Genomic DNA, 18,057 nt, shown 5'->3' with positions numbered 1-18,057 from the left:
AAAGGCTTCGTGGAGAAAATGGGTTATGAGGAGGTTTTACTGCAGCCTGGAAAGAATGTGGTTCTGACAAAGGTCCATTAATCCAGGCAGCATGGTGCGGTAATAACTGCTACTATTTATTGGATGCCTGGTTGATGGCAGTCACTTTCCAGACCTTTATTCACCATTAATGTCATATCACTTTCAATCTCATAACCCTGCAGGGAACAAAGGTTTTTTGCCATTTTATAGACTGGTCATTTATGTTCAGAGGCATGAGGGCCTTGTGTATGCACACCCACTCCTAAGTAGCACTGCTGGGTTTAAACCAGTTCCTATGCATTGTATATACATTTACACATGACCCTGGTGGTAGGAAGAGCAGGTGGGATGTGCCTGAGCTCACACGAGGAGGTGCTTACACATCATGTGCCCTGAATGAGGTTTCATAAGGTTCGCCATGGGCTCGTCTCAGTGGCTTGCTTTAGTGACAGCCTGGGGAGTGGCTGAGAGGGCACCACAAAGGAGTGAGACATGGCGGGTGAGATCCCACACCAGGAGTCATCAGCATGGCACCCTGTCCTTCCTTTCACTCCCTGAAGGTTCTCCGTCTTTGGACAGCTGGGTGCACCTCCTTCCCACGCCTGCACTAAAGCTGCTTTCTCCTTCACAGAACATGGCTTCTCAGCCTGAGCTGGAAAATGCCCAGCCCAATCCCAGCGAGTACATGGAAGAGGCCTCGAGTCAGCAGCCCCCCAGCACCGACAAAGGCCAGGGCACCCACAAAAGTAAGTTTGCCTGGTTCGAGTATAGTGTCTTGCAGGGACACGGAGAGTCTCAGGTCTACTTCTTCATGGTTTTTGTGGCTTGTTTGGGCAGATGACACCAAGACCTCTGTCACCAAGATTGAACTTCTTCCATCCTACTCCACAGTTGCGCTGAGAGAGGAGACTACAGAAGTGGATGACCCCTGGGACCTGCCTGCCCTTCGGGACACTGGGATCAAGTGGTCAGGTATAAGTGAGGCCAGCCAGGGCAGGTGGGAGAGGGACTGTCACCCAGGAACACCACTAGTCATCCTGTAAAGAAATGCCAGCTCCTGTCCATGACCCAGCAGAACATAGTGATTGGGGAATTTCTTGTTTTTTCTTTCACTGAACAAATTGTTCCAGCACTGAGGTATAACCAGCAGACGCTGCCTTGCTCCTGATAATTCACTGCATGCTGATGAGGTTCCAGGCGCTGGTGGCAGTGCTGTGGAACCCGTGGGGGACAGACCAGGGCCTACTCTCAGAGAGCTTCTCAGAGGGGTGCCCTCACCCAGACGCCGTGCATGGCAGGCCAGCGGGGGTGCAACAAGCACCACATTTCTTTCCCGAGTGAATATAGGACGCAGGGTCCGTCCATGAAGCAGGCAGTCAGGAGGGGAAAGGCGGCGGGCGGGGGAGAAATGTCTGAAAGTGAGCGGAGAAGACAGCAGTCAAACACACAGCACCCAGGGTGCACGAGGCCCCACGCCCTGCACAGATGGCGGCTGTTACTGCTACCGTGCAACCACATTCTAGAAAATACTCTGTGCTATTCCGAAGGTGCTTTGGAGAGCCATTATCTCTGACCCTGCACTTAGCAGGTGGCCAGTGCTCTTAAGTGCCTCACTCAGTGGCACCGCGGTTCAGCTGAGCCCGGAGCCTCATCTGCCTTTCTGGGTCCCAGACCACACGGAGCCCCTCCCCCACCTGCACACCCCACAGAGACGCTTCACAATGGTTTCCACTAAATGGGCCACCATGGTAACTGGTGTGGCAGCGACGGATGCACTGCATCTCTGAGCCTTGCTAGACGGAAGAGATCACAGCCTCCAGGCTGGGGTGCTGCTGGGGGAGTTCATTGCCAAACCTCAGTGTTTCAGACACTAGAAGCCATCCCGCCTTTCTCTCTGCTTCCCGCACAGAGAGGGACACCAGAGGGAAGATCATCTGTGTCTTCCAAGGCATCGGGAAGTTCCTTCTGCTCCTGGGGTTTCTCTACTTGTTCGTGTGCTCCTTGGATGTCCTCAGCAGCGCGTTCCAGCTGGTTGGAGGTAGGGATGAAGGCGCAGCGGGCCGGGTCAGGGTCTCAAGATTCATTTTGGTTCAGAGAGTAGCACCACAGGGAACCCTTCCCAGCTGCAGCCCCCAGAGTGGGAGGCTGGAACCCAGCTCACATCATCCCATGAGGCCCAAGTCTCCCATCATATAGGAGAGGAAACGGAGGCCTTGCCTCAGGTGGCTTAGCCAGGGCCAGGGCTGGAGCCTATTCCAAGCCATTTGTCCACACCCCCCAGTCAGGACACTATTTGACAATGAGACTTACCTGAGGGATCCCTGGTGTCCTTGGGCCTGTCCCTGCCATAGGAGGTGCTGGGACAGGAGAGCACCTCTCAGCCCATAGCTGCTATGACATAGCAGGTTCAGAAGTCAAAGCTGAGCCCTTGCTGGGGGGCTGAGAGGGTTCCCCAGGCTGGGGACCCTGCATGCCTTGTGGTAGCCCACATGTCTCTGGGGACTGAGTGAGTCTCAGCAGTGAGCATCCTTCAGAGTGAGGTCACCACGTGCATGGTTACCTTTGTCCTCAGCACTCTGAGTCCCTACCGGGTTCAGGCTGTTCCAGGGGCCTTCTCACAGGTGTTCCCTGCCAAGACCTTCCCATTTATAGAGGAGAGGACATGGCTCAGAGATGACTAACTGGTCCTGAGGCTCACAGCCTGGGATCAGAATTGTGGGATTCAGTCTCAAGTCCAGGTGGCACAAGGTCCATGGATTCCTACATCCGCTTGGTCCTTCTCTTGAGACCCCATCTTTGGGTCCTGGAATAGTTGGTCGGAGAGAGGGTGTTTGTAATGGGGCATGAGGGGAAAACTGACTTTCTGGACACTGCTTGTCCCTCTCCTGGTCCATGGCAGTGTCAGGAAGGGGCTTTGCTCTCTGATCATTTCAGACACATCAGTCTGGTCCTGTCTTCTTTATACAGTGGATCAGGGAATTGATGGTCTCAGAGGCATACTCTGGAAAAATCACTCTCCTAGCTTTTAATTAGGAGAGTGGGACTGGGCTGGGACTAGGTCTATTGGTGGACACAGAAGAAAATTCACTCTTAGGCTGGGTGAAGAGGCTTATGCCTATAATCCTAGTACTCTGGGAGGCCAAAGTGGGTGGATCACTTGAGCTCACAAGTTTGAGACCATCCTGAGCAAGGGTGAGACCCTGTCCCTACTAAAAAAAAAAAAAAATGACGCAAGAGGATCACTTAAGTGCAAGTGTTTGAGGTTGCTGTGAGCTCTGGCATTATGGCACTCTACTCAGGGAGAAAGAGTGAAACTCTGTTTCTAAAAAAAAAAAAAAAAAAGAAAATTCACTCTCAGAGGATAAATCTTCTGAACTGGGGAAACATCCCAGGGGCAGAGGGATTAGGGCATAGAGTGGCTCACTGGCACTCCTGGGCCCAGTGCAGGGTTGAGGCCAGGTTCATGGTAGAAGAGGGCTGGCGAAGGGCTTGTCAACCTAGGGAGTTGTTCAGGGGTGGGAGGGCGCAGAGTGGAGGGGGTGAAGAGCCAGATGCTGACAGTGCACAGGCGACAGGAGCTGAGGCTTCCCGAACTGCAGTCAGCTGGCCTCCACGGGGCTAATGTCCACCCGGCTCCCACCTCACCTCCCGGTCATGTGATGGCTATTTGTTTTTCAGGGAAGATGGCTGGACAGTTCCTAAGCAACAACTCCATTATGTCAAACCCTGTGGCTGGCTTGGTGATCGGGGTGCTGGTGACCGTCCTCGTGCAGAGCTCCAGCACCTCCTCGTCCATCGTCGTCAGCATGGTGGCCTCCTCGCGTGAGTCCGGAATTCACTCTGAGCCATACCCCTTGTCTCCCTACTGATCCCTCTGTGCTGTGTCCCACTTTCGATCCCAGCCACCGTCATGTGTCCATTTCCATGCCTGGATCTGGAAATGGACCTCCATGCTTCGGGGCTCAGATCCGAGTTCTCTAGAACTTTGCTGTCCAGCCAAGGAGCCAGTAGCCACATGTGGCTGTTAAATTTCATGGAACTGCCGTTGATTTAAATTTAAAATATAAAATGCAGTTCCTCAGCTGCACACGTGGCTGGCAGCTACTCTACTGTACCGTGTAAACGTGGAACATTCCCGTCACTGCAGAAGGTGTCCGGGACGGGCCGCTGTGCTTGGGGCAGATGGCACTCAGTCTTGTGCTTGCTGGATTCTTTATTTACCAAAGTTGGGTAGACCCTCTGAGGCAGATGAGTTTGATTATTTGATTATTTTTCAGCCCAAACCAACATTTAACTAGACCTTTTCTGGGTTCTGTTCAATAAAGGAATTTCATCTTTGAAATATTTTACTTACATATTTCAGGCAATATGCTGATTTCTTTTTTCTTTGTAAGATAGTCTCAGTTTGTCACCCTCGGTAGAGTGCTGTGGCGTCACAGCTCACAGCAACCTCAAACTCTTGGGCTCAGGTGATCCTCTTGCCTCAGCCTCCCAAGTAGCTGGAACTACAGGCGCCGGTCACAATGCGCCTATTTTTAGAGACGAGGTCACGTTCTGGCTATGGCTGGTCTCGAACTCGTGAGCTCAAGCATTTCACCCGCCTCAGCCTCCCAGAGTGCTAGGATTACAGGAGCGTGAGCTACTGCACCCAGCCAATATGCTGATTTTGGTAGAGAAAGAATTATAATGTTGAAAATTTGTCTAGTAAATAGACAAGTTTCATGTGAATGACATTACTGTAAAGGTGAGACTTTGTGCTGTGTACAACTGACTCAACTGTACATGTGAGGTCATCACCGGGGTCCTTAAACATTGGCTGCCTCCTGCCCTTCAAGGGGGCCTTGCCTCCGTGATAGGAGGGGGAGGAACTGAGAAAGGCATATATATATATATATATATATTTGTTTTTTTGTGGATTCATAATCTCACTCTCTTGCCCTTGGTAGAGTGCTATGGCGTCACAGCTCACAGCAACCTGAAACTCTTGGACTCAAGCAGTTGTCTTGCCTCAGCCCTCCCAAGGCACCTCCTAAAGGCACCCCCTACAGGCACCTGCCACTGCACCCAGCTATTTTGATGCTGCTGTCATTGTTTAGGTAGCCCAGGCTGTGTTCAAACCCACGACGCTTGGTGTATGTGGCTGGCACCGTAACTACTGTGCTGTAAGCGCTGAGCCTGAGAGAGGCATTTTAAAGTGAGGCCAATGTAAGGGCTTTAGGGGGTCTGTGAATTGCCCCAAATTGCATTCAGAAAGTTTTTTTGCACATATGCGTGTTTCTGTGTTGACACCCCCCTGAGTTTATCAGATTTGCAATGCCGTCCATGACCCCATAGAGGACAAGCACTTCTGCGTTGGGGATCACCAGCAGGGATGAGTCCAGCCGTCTTGGCCCATGTGGGAACCTACCCAGGCTGCCTTCCTAAACTTGCTAATGGCTGTTTTCCTCCCTCCAGTGCTGACTGTGCGGGCGGCCATCCCCATCATCATGGGGGCCAACATCGGGACCTCCATCACCAACACCATCGTGGCGCTCATGCAGGCAGGAGACCGGAGCGAGTTCAGGAGGTAGGAGGCTGGTCAGGCCCGTGGTTTGGGAACGTGCTGTTGCAGCTGCCTTTACCTAGCTGGTGGGAACGTGCTTGTCGGGCTCACTCTCAGAGCTCCTAGAAGAGGTCACAGAGGGCACAGGTAGGACTGGATCACACGCTGACCAGGGTGCGGATAATAGTACCGCTCAGCACCGTGCTGTCCTCAGCAGTAAATGCAACCACGTGTGCAGACGGTTAGCAGAGCATCCAGCTCACAGTCAGATCTCAGCCAGTGTAAGTCAGCTCTGGCTAGAAACTCACCTGCTGGGTGGTGGAGTTGAAACAAGGCCGCTTGGGGAAGAATTTGTTGTTTCACTTAGTCATAAGTAATTACGGCTTATTAAAACTTCCATTCTTAGCCATTTCAGCTCACGCCATGTTTCTCTTTGTTCTTCACTTACATATCAGTAAAAGGCAAAATGAAGTTGTGGGTGCAACAGTCTGAAAACAGAGCAGACTGAGTATCGGAAACTCTTTCCTTCCACAAAGGTGAATGTGAAAATTAGTAGTTTTGCCTGGCCTCTTCTCCACCGTGAGTGGCCTTTTCCAGAGTTAATTAAAATGTGGGAGAGGTTCCCAGCCTGTCTGTGTGATGTGATTGCCTGTGTGGCTCAGGCAGCCCCCTTAGGTTCCTGGAGCAAGAATTATTCTCTCAAACACTCACAAAGCAAGTAAATTGCTAAAGATTTTTATTACTAGTGAAGTTAAGTGTTTTCTCCCATGTGGTTATTAATTTCTTTTTTTTTTTGTAGAGACAGAGTCTCACTTTATGGCCCTCGGTAGAGTGCCGTGGCCTCACACAGCTCACAGCAACCTCCAACTCCTGGGCTTAAGCGATTCTCTTGCCTCAGCCTCCCGAGTAGCTGGGACTACAGGCGCCCGCCACAACGCCCGGCTATTTTTTTGGTTGCATTTGGCCGGGACGGGGTTTGAACCCGCCACCCTCGGTATATGGGGCCGGCGCCTTACCGAATGAGCCACAGGCGCCGCCCTGGTTATTAATTTCTACCTGGTCATGCCCCACGTGCTATTTCTTTCCTTTTTTTCTTGAGACAGTTTCTCTATGTCACCCTCAGTAGAGTTCCATGGCGTCACAGCTCACAGCAACCTCAAACTCTTGGGCTGCGATTCTCTTGCCTCAGCCTCCCAAGTAGCTGGGACTACAGGCACCCTCCACAGTGCCAGGTTATTATGTTGTAGTTGTCATTGTTGCTTAGCTGGCCTGGGCCGGGTTCAAATCTGCCACAGCACTGTACCCCGGACCTCAGTGTATGTGGCTGGCGCCATAACCATTGTGCTATGGGCGCAGAGCCCCACATGTTCTTTCATTTATATTTTGATGTGCAGAGTTTTTTTTTTGGTAGAGACAGAGTCTCACTTTATGGCCCTTGGTAGAGTGCGGTGGCCTCACACAGCTCACAGCAACCTCCAACTCCTAGGCTTAAGCGATTCTCTTGCCTCAGCCTCCTGAGTAGCTGGGACTACAGGCGCCCGCCACAACGCCCGGCTATTTTTTGGTTGCAGTTTGTCCGGGGCCGGGCTTGAACCCGCTACCCTCGGTATATGGGGCCGGCGCCTTGCCGACTGAGCCACAGGTGCCGCCCCGGTGTGCAGAGTTTTTTTTTTTTAGAGGAAATCTTTTTCATTGAGTGAGGGGAAAACAATTTAGAGCAGAGTTTCCTAAGCTGGAGATAAGAAATAGTTAAGGCGAGGTCTCTGAATCTCCTCAGCTGCAAAGGCCTTGAATCCTATAGAAACTCGTCATGTATTTCATCAGACTCTTAAGATCTACTTTTATATCATTTGAGACAGTCTCAATCTGTGGTCTGGGGTAGAGTGCTGTGGCGTCATAGTTTACAGCAACCTCGACCCCTGGAGGCAAGCAATCCTCCTGCCTCAGCCTCCTGTACCTATGAACTCTTGTACCTATGAGAGCAGGTGCCACTATGCTTAGCTAATTGTTAGTTACAAGGTCTCCCTGTGTTGCCTAGGCCTCAAGTGATCCTCCACCTCAGCCTCTGAAAGTGCGGGGATTACAGGTGTGAGCCGCCATGCCCACAATCTTGCCCAATTCTTTGAAATGGCAGCTGATAACCCAATTTTTCTGGCCATAACCTGCTTGGTCCCCTCAGAGTCCTCATCTGGCTAATGGGAATGGTTCTATCTACAACTTTAACAAAAATGAAATTGTACACGTGTGCCATGTAGATGACCCTAGCGGACAGTGGCTGTTGATATAAGTGATGACCTGCCAGCCCACTCACTGACTAATCTGCTGTGTGGTCCCCTCTTGCAGGGCCTTTGCAGGTGCCACCGTGCACGACTTCTTCAACTGGCTCTCAGTGTTCGTGCTCTTGCCCCTGGAGGCTGCCACCCATTACCTGGAGATGCTGACCCACCTGGTGGTGGAGACCTTTCACTTTAAGAATGGAGAAGATGCCCCGGCGCTTCTGAAAGTCATCACAGATCCCTTCACAAAGCTCATTATCCGGGTAACCAGCCCCTTCTCAGAGGGAAAGGAACTAATCACTCACCCACTCCATGTTCCACCCCTGGACCTGGCAGAGACAGACGAGTCTATGGACTCTACTCTGTGGGCAGGGAGGCTGAACATCAGAGACACTTGGCAGACAACTGGCCTTGAATGTTTCCCTGACTCCAATGACGTGTCTCCTTATTGGGGATGGAGGTGCTTCTTATGACTGGACACTTGGGATCACTTTGTTCCCCCTACTGTCCTCAACACCAGTGACTTACTCAAGATGAAGTGTTACCTTACTCCTGCTAAGGGAGGATACTGGCCCTTCCTGCCAGGGGCCATCTCACCCCTCTGCTCCCTGGGGCCTGTCCCATGGTTGAAATGACAGGATTTGGGGACGTGGCCTTGGAGGGAGGGCCAGCTGGGTCCTTGTGCTTTCACTCCCACCTGGTTTCCCTGTCATTCATTCATTCAGCAAGTATCTCCCGTCTGTTTCCTACACAGCAGTGCCTGTGCTCACACAATCCTCTCATTCACCCATTCATCATGGACCTGCTCCACCATGGGAGAGAGGATCCCACTTTGTGGGGACTCTTCTCGCTGCAACCCCTACGTTTCTGTCCCAAATGAATTCTGAGGTCACTGCTGACCATTGTCTGTCTGTTGCTTTCCACAGCTGGATAAAAAAGTTATCAGCCAAATTGCAATGAATGATAAAGCAGCCAAAAACAAGAGTCTGATCAAGATATGGTGCAAAACTTTTACCAACATGGTGAGTATCAAAGAGTATCTCTCTGCAGGTAAACCCTTGGGTGTGAACTTTAAGCAAAATCTGCGTTCAAGGTGCCTGAGAAATCAAAGCTCATCTAGCAAGTGAGTCCTTGATTGCCAGCTATGCTTCAAGAGTAGGACAGACAGATCTCCTTAGCCCTGTTCCACCCTGTGGACACCTTATTCCTGCCGTAGCCTTATTTCCATGTCTCCTGGAGAAGCCTTATTCATGGCTGCCTCTCTGTTCCCAATTTTGGAGGGACCTATTAAAATAGCCCATCACAGTGCTGGGAGCAGGAGGCATCTCTCACTTCCCAGACTCTTCCCGAGTATTCTCCCTTAGAAGGTCCATGGCATTCCTGCCGTCCTATGTCAGGGAACCAGGCCAGCTTCCTCAGCACCAGGGCAGGAGTCTACCCTTCCTTCTAGGGTGCATATGTCTTTGGGTTGTGTGGAGTGCTAAAGGCTAAGACACTAAATGTAAAACTAGGTGTAATTGAAAGGTAAAGCTGATTTTATTTGTCCCCAGTTGTTTTAGGAGCTTTCTAATAAAGATGAGTAACAAGTTCTCAAAAAAAAAAAAAGTTATGATAAGAGGCACTGAACATGTCCCCTGCTCCCTGTTGCCAACTAACCTAGTACAGTGGGCATTTGTCACTTTGTCATGTTTGTCTTCCAGACTCAGATGAATGTCACAGTCCCCTCACCTGAAAATTGCACCTCCCCTTTGCTCGGTTGGATGAACGGTACCCACACTTGGACCATCAAGAACGTGACCCACCAGGAGAAGATTGCCAAATGTGAGTTGTCTCATCCAATTGGCCACTGGGGCAGGTGACAGGGAAGGTGGACAGAGTTTCTTTTCTAGGATAGTGAGTCACTGATCACCTGCCCTACATCAGGCAATGAGCAACAAGCTTTCACAGAAGTGGAAACTGAGCCTCAGGGACGGGGGGATGGGCCCAAAGTCTATAGGAAGGGGCAGAACCAGGACATGAAGCCTAACTCCTGGCAACTCCATAACACCTCAGATTCCAGAGTACTCCCTCTGTGTTCCTGGGTTTCCCTTTGTCAAAAATTGGGGGGAAGACAGCCACATTCAAAGGAAAGTTTGAGACCCATGTGCCTCCATTAGGCCACTGGAGCTGCAGCACAGAACCAAGGCATTAGGTGTATTTGCTTGATTCTTTAATAAGCTGTAATTTTGCCCCTGGGCTCCTTTCTACACAGACTTTCTTAGTTCTTTTCATTATCCCTTATACGCCCTCTGCTTCTCTCTCTCTCTCCCTTCATCTTCCTGACATTAATTCTGGGCAATATACCTTGATATTCCAGGTATTCTTTACCCAACCAAATAAAGGTAACTTATCACCTTCCCTGTTTGAGGTGTAATACATTCATTGGTACAACCATGGTGTACTGAAATAGTCAGTAGGAATTTGAAAAACAAGAGGTTTTATAATCAGCAATGGCAATGCCCCTTGTTATAACTTCCTATTCTACCCCGTAACACTTTGAAAATGTCACGAGGAGAAAACAACATGGGCTTTAGAGAGTGACAAACTGAGCTAGAGGTCTAGGTCTGCCTCTGGCTAGGTGTGTGATTTTGAGGACATCACTTTGTTACCGGCCTCATAAGCTCCCACTGGCCAGAACACATTCTCAGGGGCTACACTTAGTTGCAAAGGACGCTGGGAAGGCTCGTCTTTATTTGGGCTACAGTATGTCGAGTGAGTGATCAGGATTCTATTAGTGGGAGAGAGAAGGATGTTGGGGAGCTGTGGTTCCACAGTCTCCTGACAAGGTTCTCCACGATCTCTTCAGGCCAGCATATCTTTGTGAATTTCAACCTCCCGGATCTTGCTGTGGGCATCATTCTGCTCATAATCTCCCTGCTGGTCCTCTGCGGTTGCCTGATGATGATTGTGAAGATTCTGGTCTCCATGCTTAAAGGAAAGTTCGCGGTTGTCATCAAGAAGACTCTTAACACTGGTAGGTACACTGCCTCCAATTCTGAGCCTTAAAGGACGGTGTCACCTGGGCCACTGGGAGTGGAGGGTTCATTAGATTCCCATCTCCCAGGGGTCTCTGTGGAGTTTCTCTGCCAGATCTGCTCCATTGCAGCAGGTCAGGCATCATTCACAGCTGACATCTTTCGTGGAGTCCTGGGCAGGGTCTGGGGAGCAGGTTCAGGCTGCTGCTTCATGTTAACAAGGTCCTGAGAAGCAGCGAGCTCAAGATCCCGAGGGCCCAGGGTCATGCCTTCCTTCCTGGCAGCTTGTCCACATGCCCAGGACTTTCCTGAGTCTGTCAGGACCCCTCAAGAAGAGGGTAACAGGTGTCCACCCTCATGCAAACTTCCCTTCACTCTTTGGAAGACAATGTGGTTCTAGATAAATACATCTTGGTGCTGAGGCAGCCACGGAGACTCTGGCCCAGAGCAGCCAGGAAAATCTCCCTGCTGGGTTGTTTTGAGGGGTTGTTTTGACCTGAGCATCTTTGGGGTCCTGTGGGGTTTGCAGGGCCTGATCCGGTGCCAGAGGGACAGAGGGCTGGGACAGTACGGTGTTCCCAGCTACCTCATTATCTTAACTCTCCTTATGGTGGAAAGAAGGGGGAAGGTGTGCAGGGCAGGGGAGGCAGTGTGAGGCCTCAGTGCTCTGAGTGCATCCTGGGGAGGAGGTTCCTGCCCTGAATCTTGCTTTTGTCTTGGGAACAATCACCCACATCTTGGTTTCACCATCTGAATATGGGATGAAAGACTGCTCTATTCATCCAGTTTGCATGTATGGTGGGGAGGGCTGTTTATAAACTCTCACTTCTAGCCCAGCCCCTGTCCCGGGGTCTTCTGGGGAAGCCATTTGTACCTCCCACCACTCATTCCCCAGAGGCATTGATTGAGACACCTCCTTTCCTCTTGTCTCCCAGACTTCCCCTTCCCCTTTGCCTGGGTGACTGGCTACCTGGCCATCGTCGTGGGGGCGGCCATGACCTTCATCGTGCAGAGCAGCTCTGTCTTCACGTCTGCCATGACCCCGCTGATCGGTGAGTTTGTCCTTGGCTTTCTCCTCTGACGGCCGCTGCCATTTCTCTGCCTTCCCAGGGCTGAGGCCTCATGCGGTGTGTTTTTCGTGCAGGTCTCGGTGTGATAAGCATCGAGAGGGCTTATCCGCTCACGCTGGGCTCCAACATCGGCACCACCACCACGGCCATCCTGGCTGCCTTGGCCAGCCCGGGCAGTAGTTTGCGGAGCTCCCTCCAGGTGAGATGTGCTGCCGGGACAGGGGCTTTCTGGGGGTGGGAACCAACCCTATGTGTGGTCTTGCAAACCACTTTCTAACTAGAGCAGCCCATTTCCCTGATGTGTCCAGAAGATGGAAGTCAGGTGGGGAGAAGGAGCTCCATGAGACAAATTTGAGCAGCTGGATATGAGGACAGTCAAAGCCATCTGCTTCCGAGAGAGACAGTGAGACTCGTGTCACTGGGACAGAGATGCAAAAAGAATATTTAGGAAGCACAGTCCCCCACAGTCCCCCAATCTTCTTACCACCCACTTGGTAAACTCTGACTAGGTTGGCAGAGGTCACCTGTGCCATGGGCCTGGGATTTCAAAGAGTCAGGGGCACCTGACTGGATCAACCAGGTAACTTTGGATGAGACCTTTGTGATCTGAATCCTTGTCCCGTGATCTGTACACAAAATCCCTAGGACATCAGTACCCTCCATAAAAACTAGAGGACATGGCTCAGTTCCCGTAGCACAGTGATTATGGTGCCAGCCAGATACACCAACGTTGGTGGGTTCAAAACCAGCCCGTGCTGGCTAAAACAACCATGATAACTGCAACAAAAAATAGCCAGGTGTTGTGGCAGGTACCTGTAGTCCCAGGTACTTGGGAGGCTGAGGCGAGAGAATCGCTTAAGCCCAAGAGTTTGAGGTTGCTGTGAGCTTTTATGACGCTACGGCATCATAATAACCAAGGGTGACATAGTGAGACTGGCTAAAAAACTCCCCAAACAAGAGAACAAGACTCTTTCTTTTTTTTTTTTTCGTAGAGACAGAGTCTCACCTTATCACCCTCAGTAGAGTGCCGTGGCGTCACACAGCTCACAGCAACCTCCAAATCCTTGGGCTTAGGCGATTCTCTTGACTCAGCCTCCGAAGCAGCTGGGACTACAGGCACCCGCCACAATGCCCGGCTATTTTTTGTTGTTGTTGTTGCAGTTTGGCCGGGGCTGGGTTTGAACCCTCCACCCTCAGCATGTGGGGCTGCCGCCCTACCCGCTGAGCCACAGGCGCCGCCCACAAGACTCTTTCATAAGGGTCATGATTAAGGTCCAAGGAGGCCCTAAAGCCGCGGTTCTCAACCTTCCTAATGCCGTGATGTATTTTCATTGTCACGAAGGGGTCTCGACCCACGGGTTGAGAACTGGTGCCTAAAGCAATGCTCGCAACCCAAATGTAAAGGTGAACATGTAAGCTCCTTAGAACCACAAGTATAGTTTAAGAGTTTTTAGTAACCACATTTAACAAAAAGAAACAGATCCATTCGAATCATGTATTTCTTTTTTTTTTCTTTGTAGAGTTTCACTTTATCGCCCTTGGTAGAGCGCCGTGGCATCACACGGCTCACAGCAACTTCCAACTCCTGGGCTTAGGCGATTCTCTTGCTTTAGCCTCCTGAGTAGCTGGGATTACAGGCACCCATCACAATGCCCAGCTATTTTTTTTTTGTTGTTGTTGTAGTTCGTCTGGGGCTGGGTGTGAACCTGCCACCCTCAGTATATGGGGCTGGCGCTCTACCCACTGAGCCACATGGGCCGCCCTGAATCGTGTATTTCTTTAAAGCATTATCACTTGAATATGTAACCAATATACCAAATATTAGGGAGATTGTTTTTGTACTTTTGTGGATCAGGTCTTCAGAGTCTGCTGTGCACTCTGCACTTACAGCAGGTCTCGGTGTGGGCCAGCCACACTCCAAGTGCTCACAGCCACAGAGCTGGCCCTTGGGAAAGTGGGGCACCGCACTTGGGAAAGAGGTCCAGTGTCTGGCATCAAGAGCCAGGCTGCTGGGGCTCGGATCTCAGCTTTACCAACTCCCACCTGTGTGACTTTGGGAAACCAACTTAATGGCGTGGTGCCTCCATTTTCTCATAGATCAAGAGATGATGGTTGTCACTTCATAGGGTGTTTAAGGAGTGAAATGGTCCACAGGACATGCCTCGCACACAGCAAGCATTCTCCAGGCATGCTTGCTGCTGCTATTATTTTTTAGTAGTTGGAACCATCACTCCTCACCGCTCTCTTTAGAATGCACCTTCGAGCTATGAGAACAGTGATCCCTTAAGCTCTTCTTTCTTTCTGCCCCACCCACTCTCAATGGCTCTGCCAAGGCCCTGGGCAGCAGGGGGCCTAGAGGATGGCTGGGCTCTCAACTGTGAGCGTGATTCAGCTCAGTCACTCCCTCCCCTAGATCTCCTCCTGGCACCTAGTAGGTCCTTGGGATATGGGTGCCCTCTGAGCTGAGTCACAGAGACAAGGGGGCCGTGACCCTGCTGCCCGTGCCCACTAGCTGATCCTCCCACCATGCCCCCCAGTCACCGTCCTGCCCTCTTGCCTTGCAGATCGCCCTGTGCCACTTTTTCTTCAACGTCTCCGGAATGTTGCTGTTTTACCCGATCCCGTTGACTCGCCTGCCCATCCGCCTGGCCAAAGGCCTGGGGAACATCTCCGCCAAGTACCGCTGGTTCGCCGTCTTCTACCTGATCTTCCTCTTCTTTCTCATCCCGCTGTCTGTGTTCGGCCTCTCGCTGGCCGGCTGGCCGGTGCTGGTGGGCGTGGGCGCGCCCATCCTCTTCGTCCTCCTCCTGGTGGTGTGTCTCAAGCTCCTGCAGTCCCGCTGCCCCCGCGTCCTGCCTAAGAAGCTCCAGAACTGGAACTTCCTGCCCCTGTGGATGCACTCGCTGAAGCCCTGGGACAGCGTCATCTCCTCGGTCACCAGTTTGTGCCAGAGGCGCTGCCGCTGCAGCAAGTGCTGTGAGGACCTGGAGGAGGGGCAGGAGGCACAGGGTATCCCCATCAAGGCCTTCGATGACATAGAAGTCAAGTCCCAAGCCAGTGCCCCAGACCCAAAGATGACCTCTGCCAGCACCTCCTTTTAAGGAGGCCCTGGGGTAGGGAAGGACCTCAGGTCTGCTCCTTCCCCACCTGCACCCTTCTACCTTCAGATCTGGCCCCTGTTAACCAGTGGAGTCACTACAGGTCCTTACTCCCTCCTGCCCACCCCGTATACCAGCCTGCGGGCTGGTGGTGTCTCAGCCTCTGGCTCCTTGGTTTTCCACTGCCAGGAAGGCATGGACCACACTGAGGGAGACTCAGTGAGCCTGGCTGGACAGATGATCAGGTCTGCACCCAAACTGGATGCTCAGTAGGACCCTTTTTAAATGTAAACCTTCCTCTCTGTTAAGAAAAGGCCCCAGAGAGGAGTGCATGGAAGGTTCTCACAGGTGGATGGGCGTGTGTATGCCCGTGTGTGCCTTCAGGCTAGAGAGCTGCTCCCAGCCAGCCTTGCCCCAGATCCACCAGGTCAGGGGATGTAGCATAATTGTTAGGAAACTCGGGGACATCCAGAGGTGCGGGTCTGACCCACTTCCTAGTGTTCTGCAATGCCCTGTCAGGGTCCCTCACCTGGGCAGGTGCAGCAGTCCAAATATTTCACCTGTGGTGTCTGTCCTCACACTTCCAGGGTGGGAGCCGACATGAGCTGCAGAAAGAGGTTCAGGATCCACTTTGGCTCACCTGTTTGTCTTTTTCTGGGAGGGAGGCCCGCTCCTGAGCTGGACAGATGGGGTAGGGGTAGAGAGTTTGGGGAGACATTTTGCCCAAAGAGCCCCACATTCTTCTGAATTTGGCTAATATAGAAACCATATTGACTAATGCTACTGTCTTGATCAGATAAAAATGTTCATTGGATTTTTTGGGATAAGACATGCAAGTTCTCTAGTCCCTTGCCCAGCACCACTCATCCGGAATCCCAGGTCCATCTGTGGATGGACAGGTTCCCATCCTTCTCTTCGTCCCCCCACTGCTGTGTAGCTTGGTTTTCTAGGCCAGACAAAGTGGTCAACTTCCTTCCATCTATTCAAGCATCCACTGGAATCTCTTTCCAAACATTTTCCCAATTTCCTGTAGAACTTTGGTCTCCTGCCCCCTGTCGGTTCCTGTGCCTTTAAATGCCCAGAATTTTCTTGTGGGGGAGGGAAGAGCCTGGTCTGCCCGGGGACCTTGCAGTGCAGTGCTGTGCACGTGTCCGTGAGTGAAAGGAGCATGGCCCTGCTCGACCCAGATGCCTTCTCTGTGCCTTCTAGAGCCCCTGTCTTAGTCACACCTCTGCTGCTGACCCTCTCACGTGCCCACCAGCCGAGGCCAGGGAGCTGCGGCCCGTTGAAGGGAAAGGCAGTGGGCAGGGCTCTGACCACGCCCCTCACAGCCACGCCCCTGACCAACCACACCCCCCCCCCCCACACACACACCCGGTCTTAAGGGTTGGAGCATCCGACTTAACCCTCTTCCCACTTCTCCCCATGTACCTAACACTTCCCTAATAGAAGCTATTTATATTCTATTTCTAGTCACGTTTCTGTATAGCCTTTATCCTAGGTTTTATAGTAAATGATCAGGGGATTTGTGCCTATAGTGCTGTTAGTTGCAACTAAGTTGGGGTTCTTCTGTGCAATGTAAGGAAAGAACGTCTGTGTATTTTGTGTTACTGCCTTTCAAGCCCGCCTCAGTGGCTGCACCCAAGCTGCACATTCTGTAAATTAGCAGTTTATTTTTTTTTTTCATTTTTTTTTTTGTAATGACAGTCTCACTTTATGGCCCTCGGTAGAGTGCCGTGGCCTCACACAGCTCACAGCAACCTCCAACTCTTGGGCTTAAGCGATTCTCTTGCCTCAGCCTCCCGAGTAGCTGGGACTACAGGCGCCCGCCACAATGCCCGGCTATTTTTTGGTTGCAGTTTGGCCGGGGCCAGGTTTGAACCCGTCACCCTCGGTATATGGGGCCGGCGCCCTACCGACTGAGCCCCAGTAAATTAGTAGTTTAAACCTGGGCAGGGGCTGTGGCCATCTTTGTAGCATGACAATTTAAAAAAAATCAAATCCTTGTATTTTCACTGATTATATTTTTTTACTCATTATAGGGAGGGACAAATAAAGATAAACCCTAAAAAGAGTGTGTTGCATTTGAATACGGGTAAATCAAGACCTCGTAGGGTCTAGTTCGTAAAAATGTGAGGTCTTTCCCTGGTTAATGGCAGGATCCTCCACCAGGGTCAACTACTTAATTTGTGAGGCCCCTTGGTCAAAACGCAGAGGGAAAGTGTGTAGGAACTAGCACTGCGAAGCTTTCCTTTCGTAGTCTCTTGACTTGTCATGGAAATTTTCTCTAAGACAATCCTGGTCTGCCAGGATGGGCCTTTTCCCAAGCTGAGCAAACTCATCTCTTCTTAGTCAGATCACAGGAGTCCCATGTGATGACTGTTGCAGGGACTCCAGGGAAGCTGGAGATCCCTCTCACACTCTTATTGGCATTGCAGGTGAGTCCCCCCCCATAGCCATCCCCAAGTATACCCTCACTGACTCAGTGCAGCCTGAGGACACAGGAGTTATTTCCACTTAATGGTAAAGATGCAGCAGCTGCTGAGAACTTAGTGGATGGCCCAAGGGGACAGCATCAGAATCCAGATTCCCTCTTCAGCCTCAAAGAGTGCTCGGGTGCCTCACCTGGGCAGGTGAGAGAGGAGTCACTGTCCCTGGCCTTCTTTTTTTTTATTTTCTATTTTCCCAGGTAAGTTGTAGAATTGTCTTACCAATGTCATATCCTCTCTCCTGGTGGGAGAAGCCGGGGTGGGCTGGTCCAGTGTCTTGGTCTCTAGTTCCTGTAGCACATGTGGGTGAGCCAGACTACCTGCTCAGATGAGGCATCAGAACAAGGAATTTGAGATGAGTGTGAGAAGAACCAAGGAACAAGCTCAAAGCAGCATTGCCCAACCAGAGAAAAAAAGGATTAAGCCAGCCATAGGATGTGAGCCAAGTTGATTAGATCAGGATGGGTGGCAGGTGAGGGCGGGACCAAGCTCAACCTACAAGACCTAGTGTCTTCCTCTGACAGGGGTGGTTTCCAGCTCCTGTTGG

General features: G+C 51.4%; 1 protein-coding gene across 1 annotated transcript; it reads left to right on the top strand.

The window, feature by feature from the left end:
• Positions 1–655: 655 nt before the first annotated feature.
• On the top strand, positions 656–15,024 carry LOC128575880 (sodium-dependent phosphate transport protein 2B-like). Its single transcript, XM_053577649.1, has 12 exons — positions 656–767; positions 859–993; positions 1,931–2,059; positions 3,700–3,843; positions 5,476–5,587; positions 7,907–8,102; positions 8,766–8,861; positions 9,540–9,660; positions 10,685–10,852; positions 11,789–11,905; positions 11,998–12,122; positions 14,488–15,024. Exons 1-12 carry the CDS (start codon positions 656–658, stop codon positions 15,022–15,024), a joined length of 1,992 nt encoding a protein of 663 aa, XP_053433624.1.
• The last annotated feature ends 3,033 nt before the right edge of the window (positions 15,025–18,057 follow it).

Source organism: Nycticebus coucang, chromosome 23, assembly GCF_027406575.1.
Source record: "Nycticebus coucang isolate mNycCou1 chromosome 23, mNycCou1.pri, whole genome shotgun sequence".
NCBI lineage: Eukaryota > Metazoa > Chordata > Mammalia > Primates > Lorisidae > Nycticebus > Nycticebus coucang.
The sequence above is the reverse complement of the archived record's forward strand: the minus strand, read 5'-3'. Positions and strand labels throughout refer to the sequence as shown.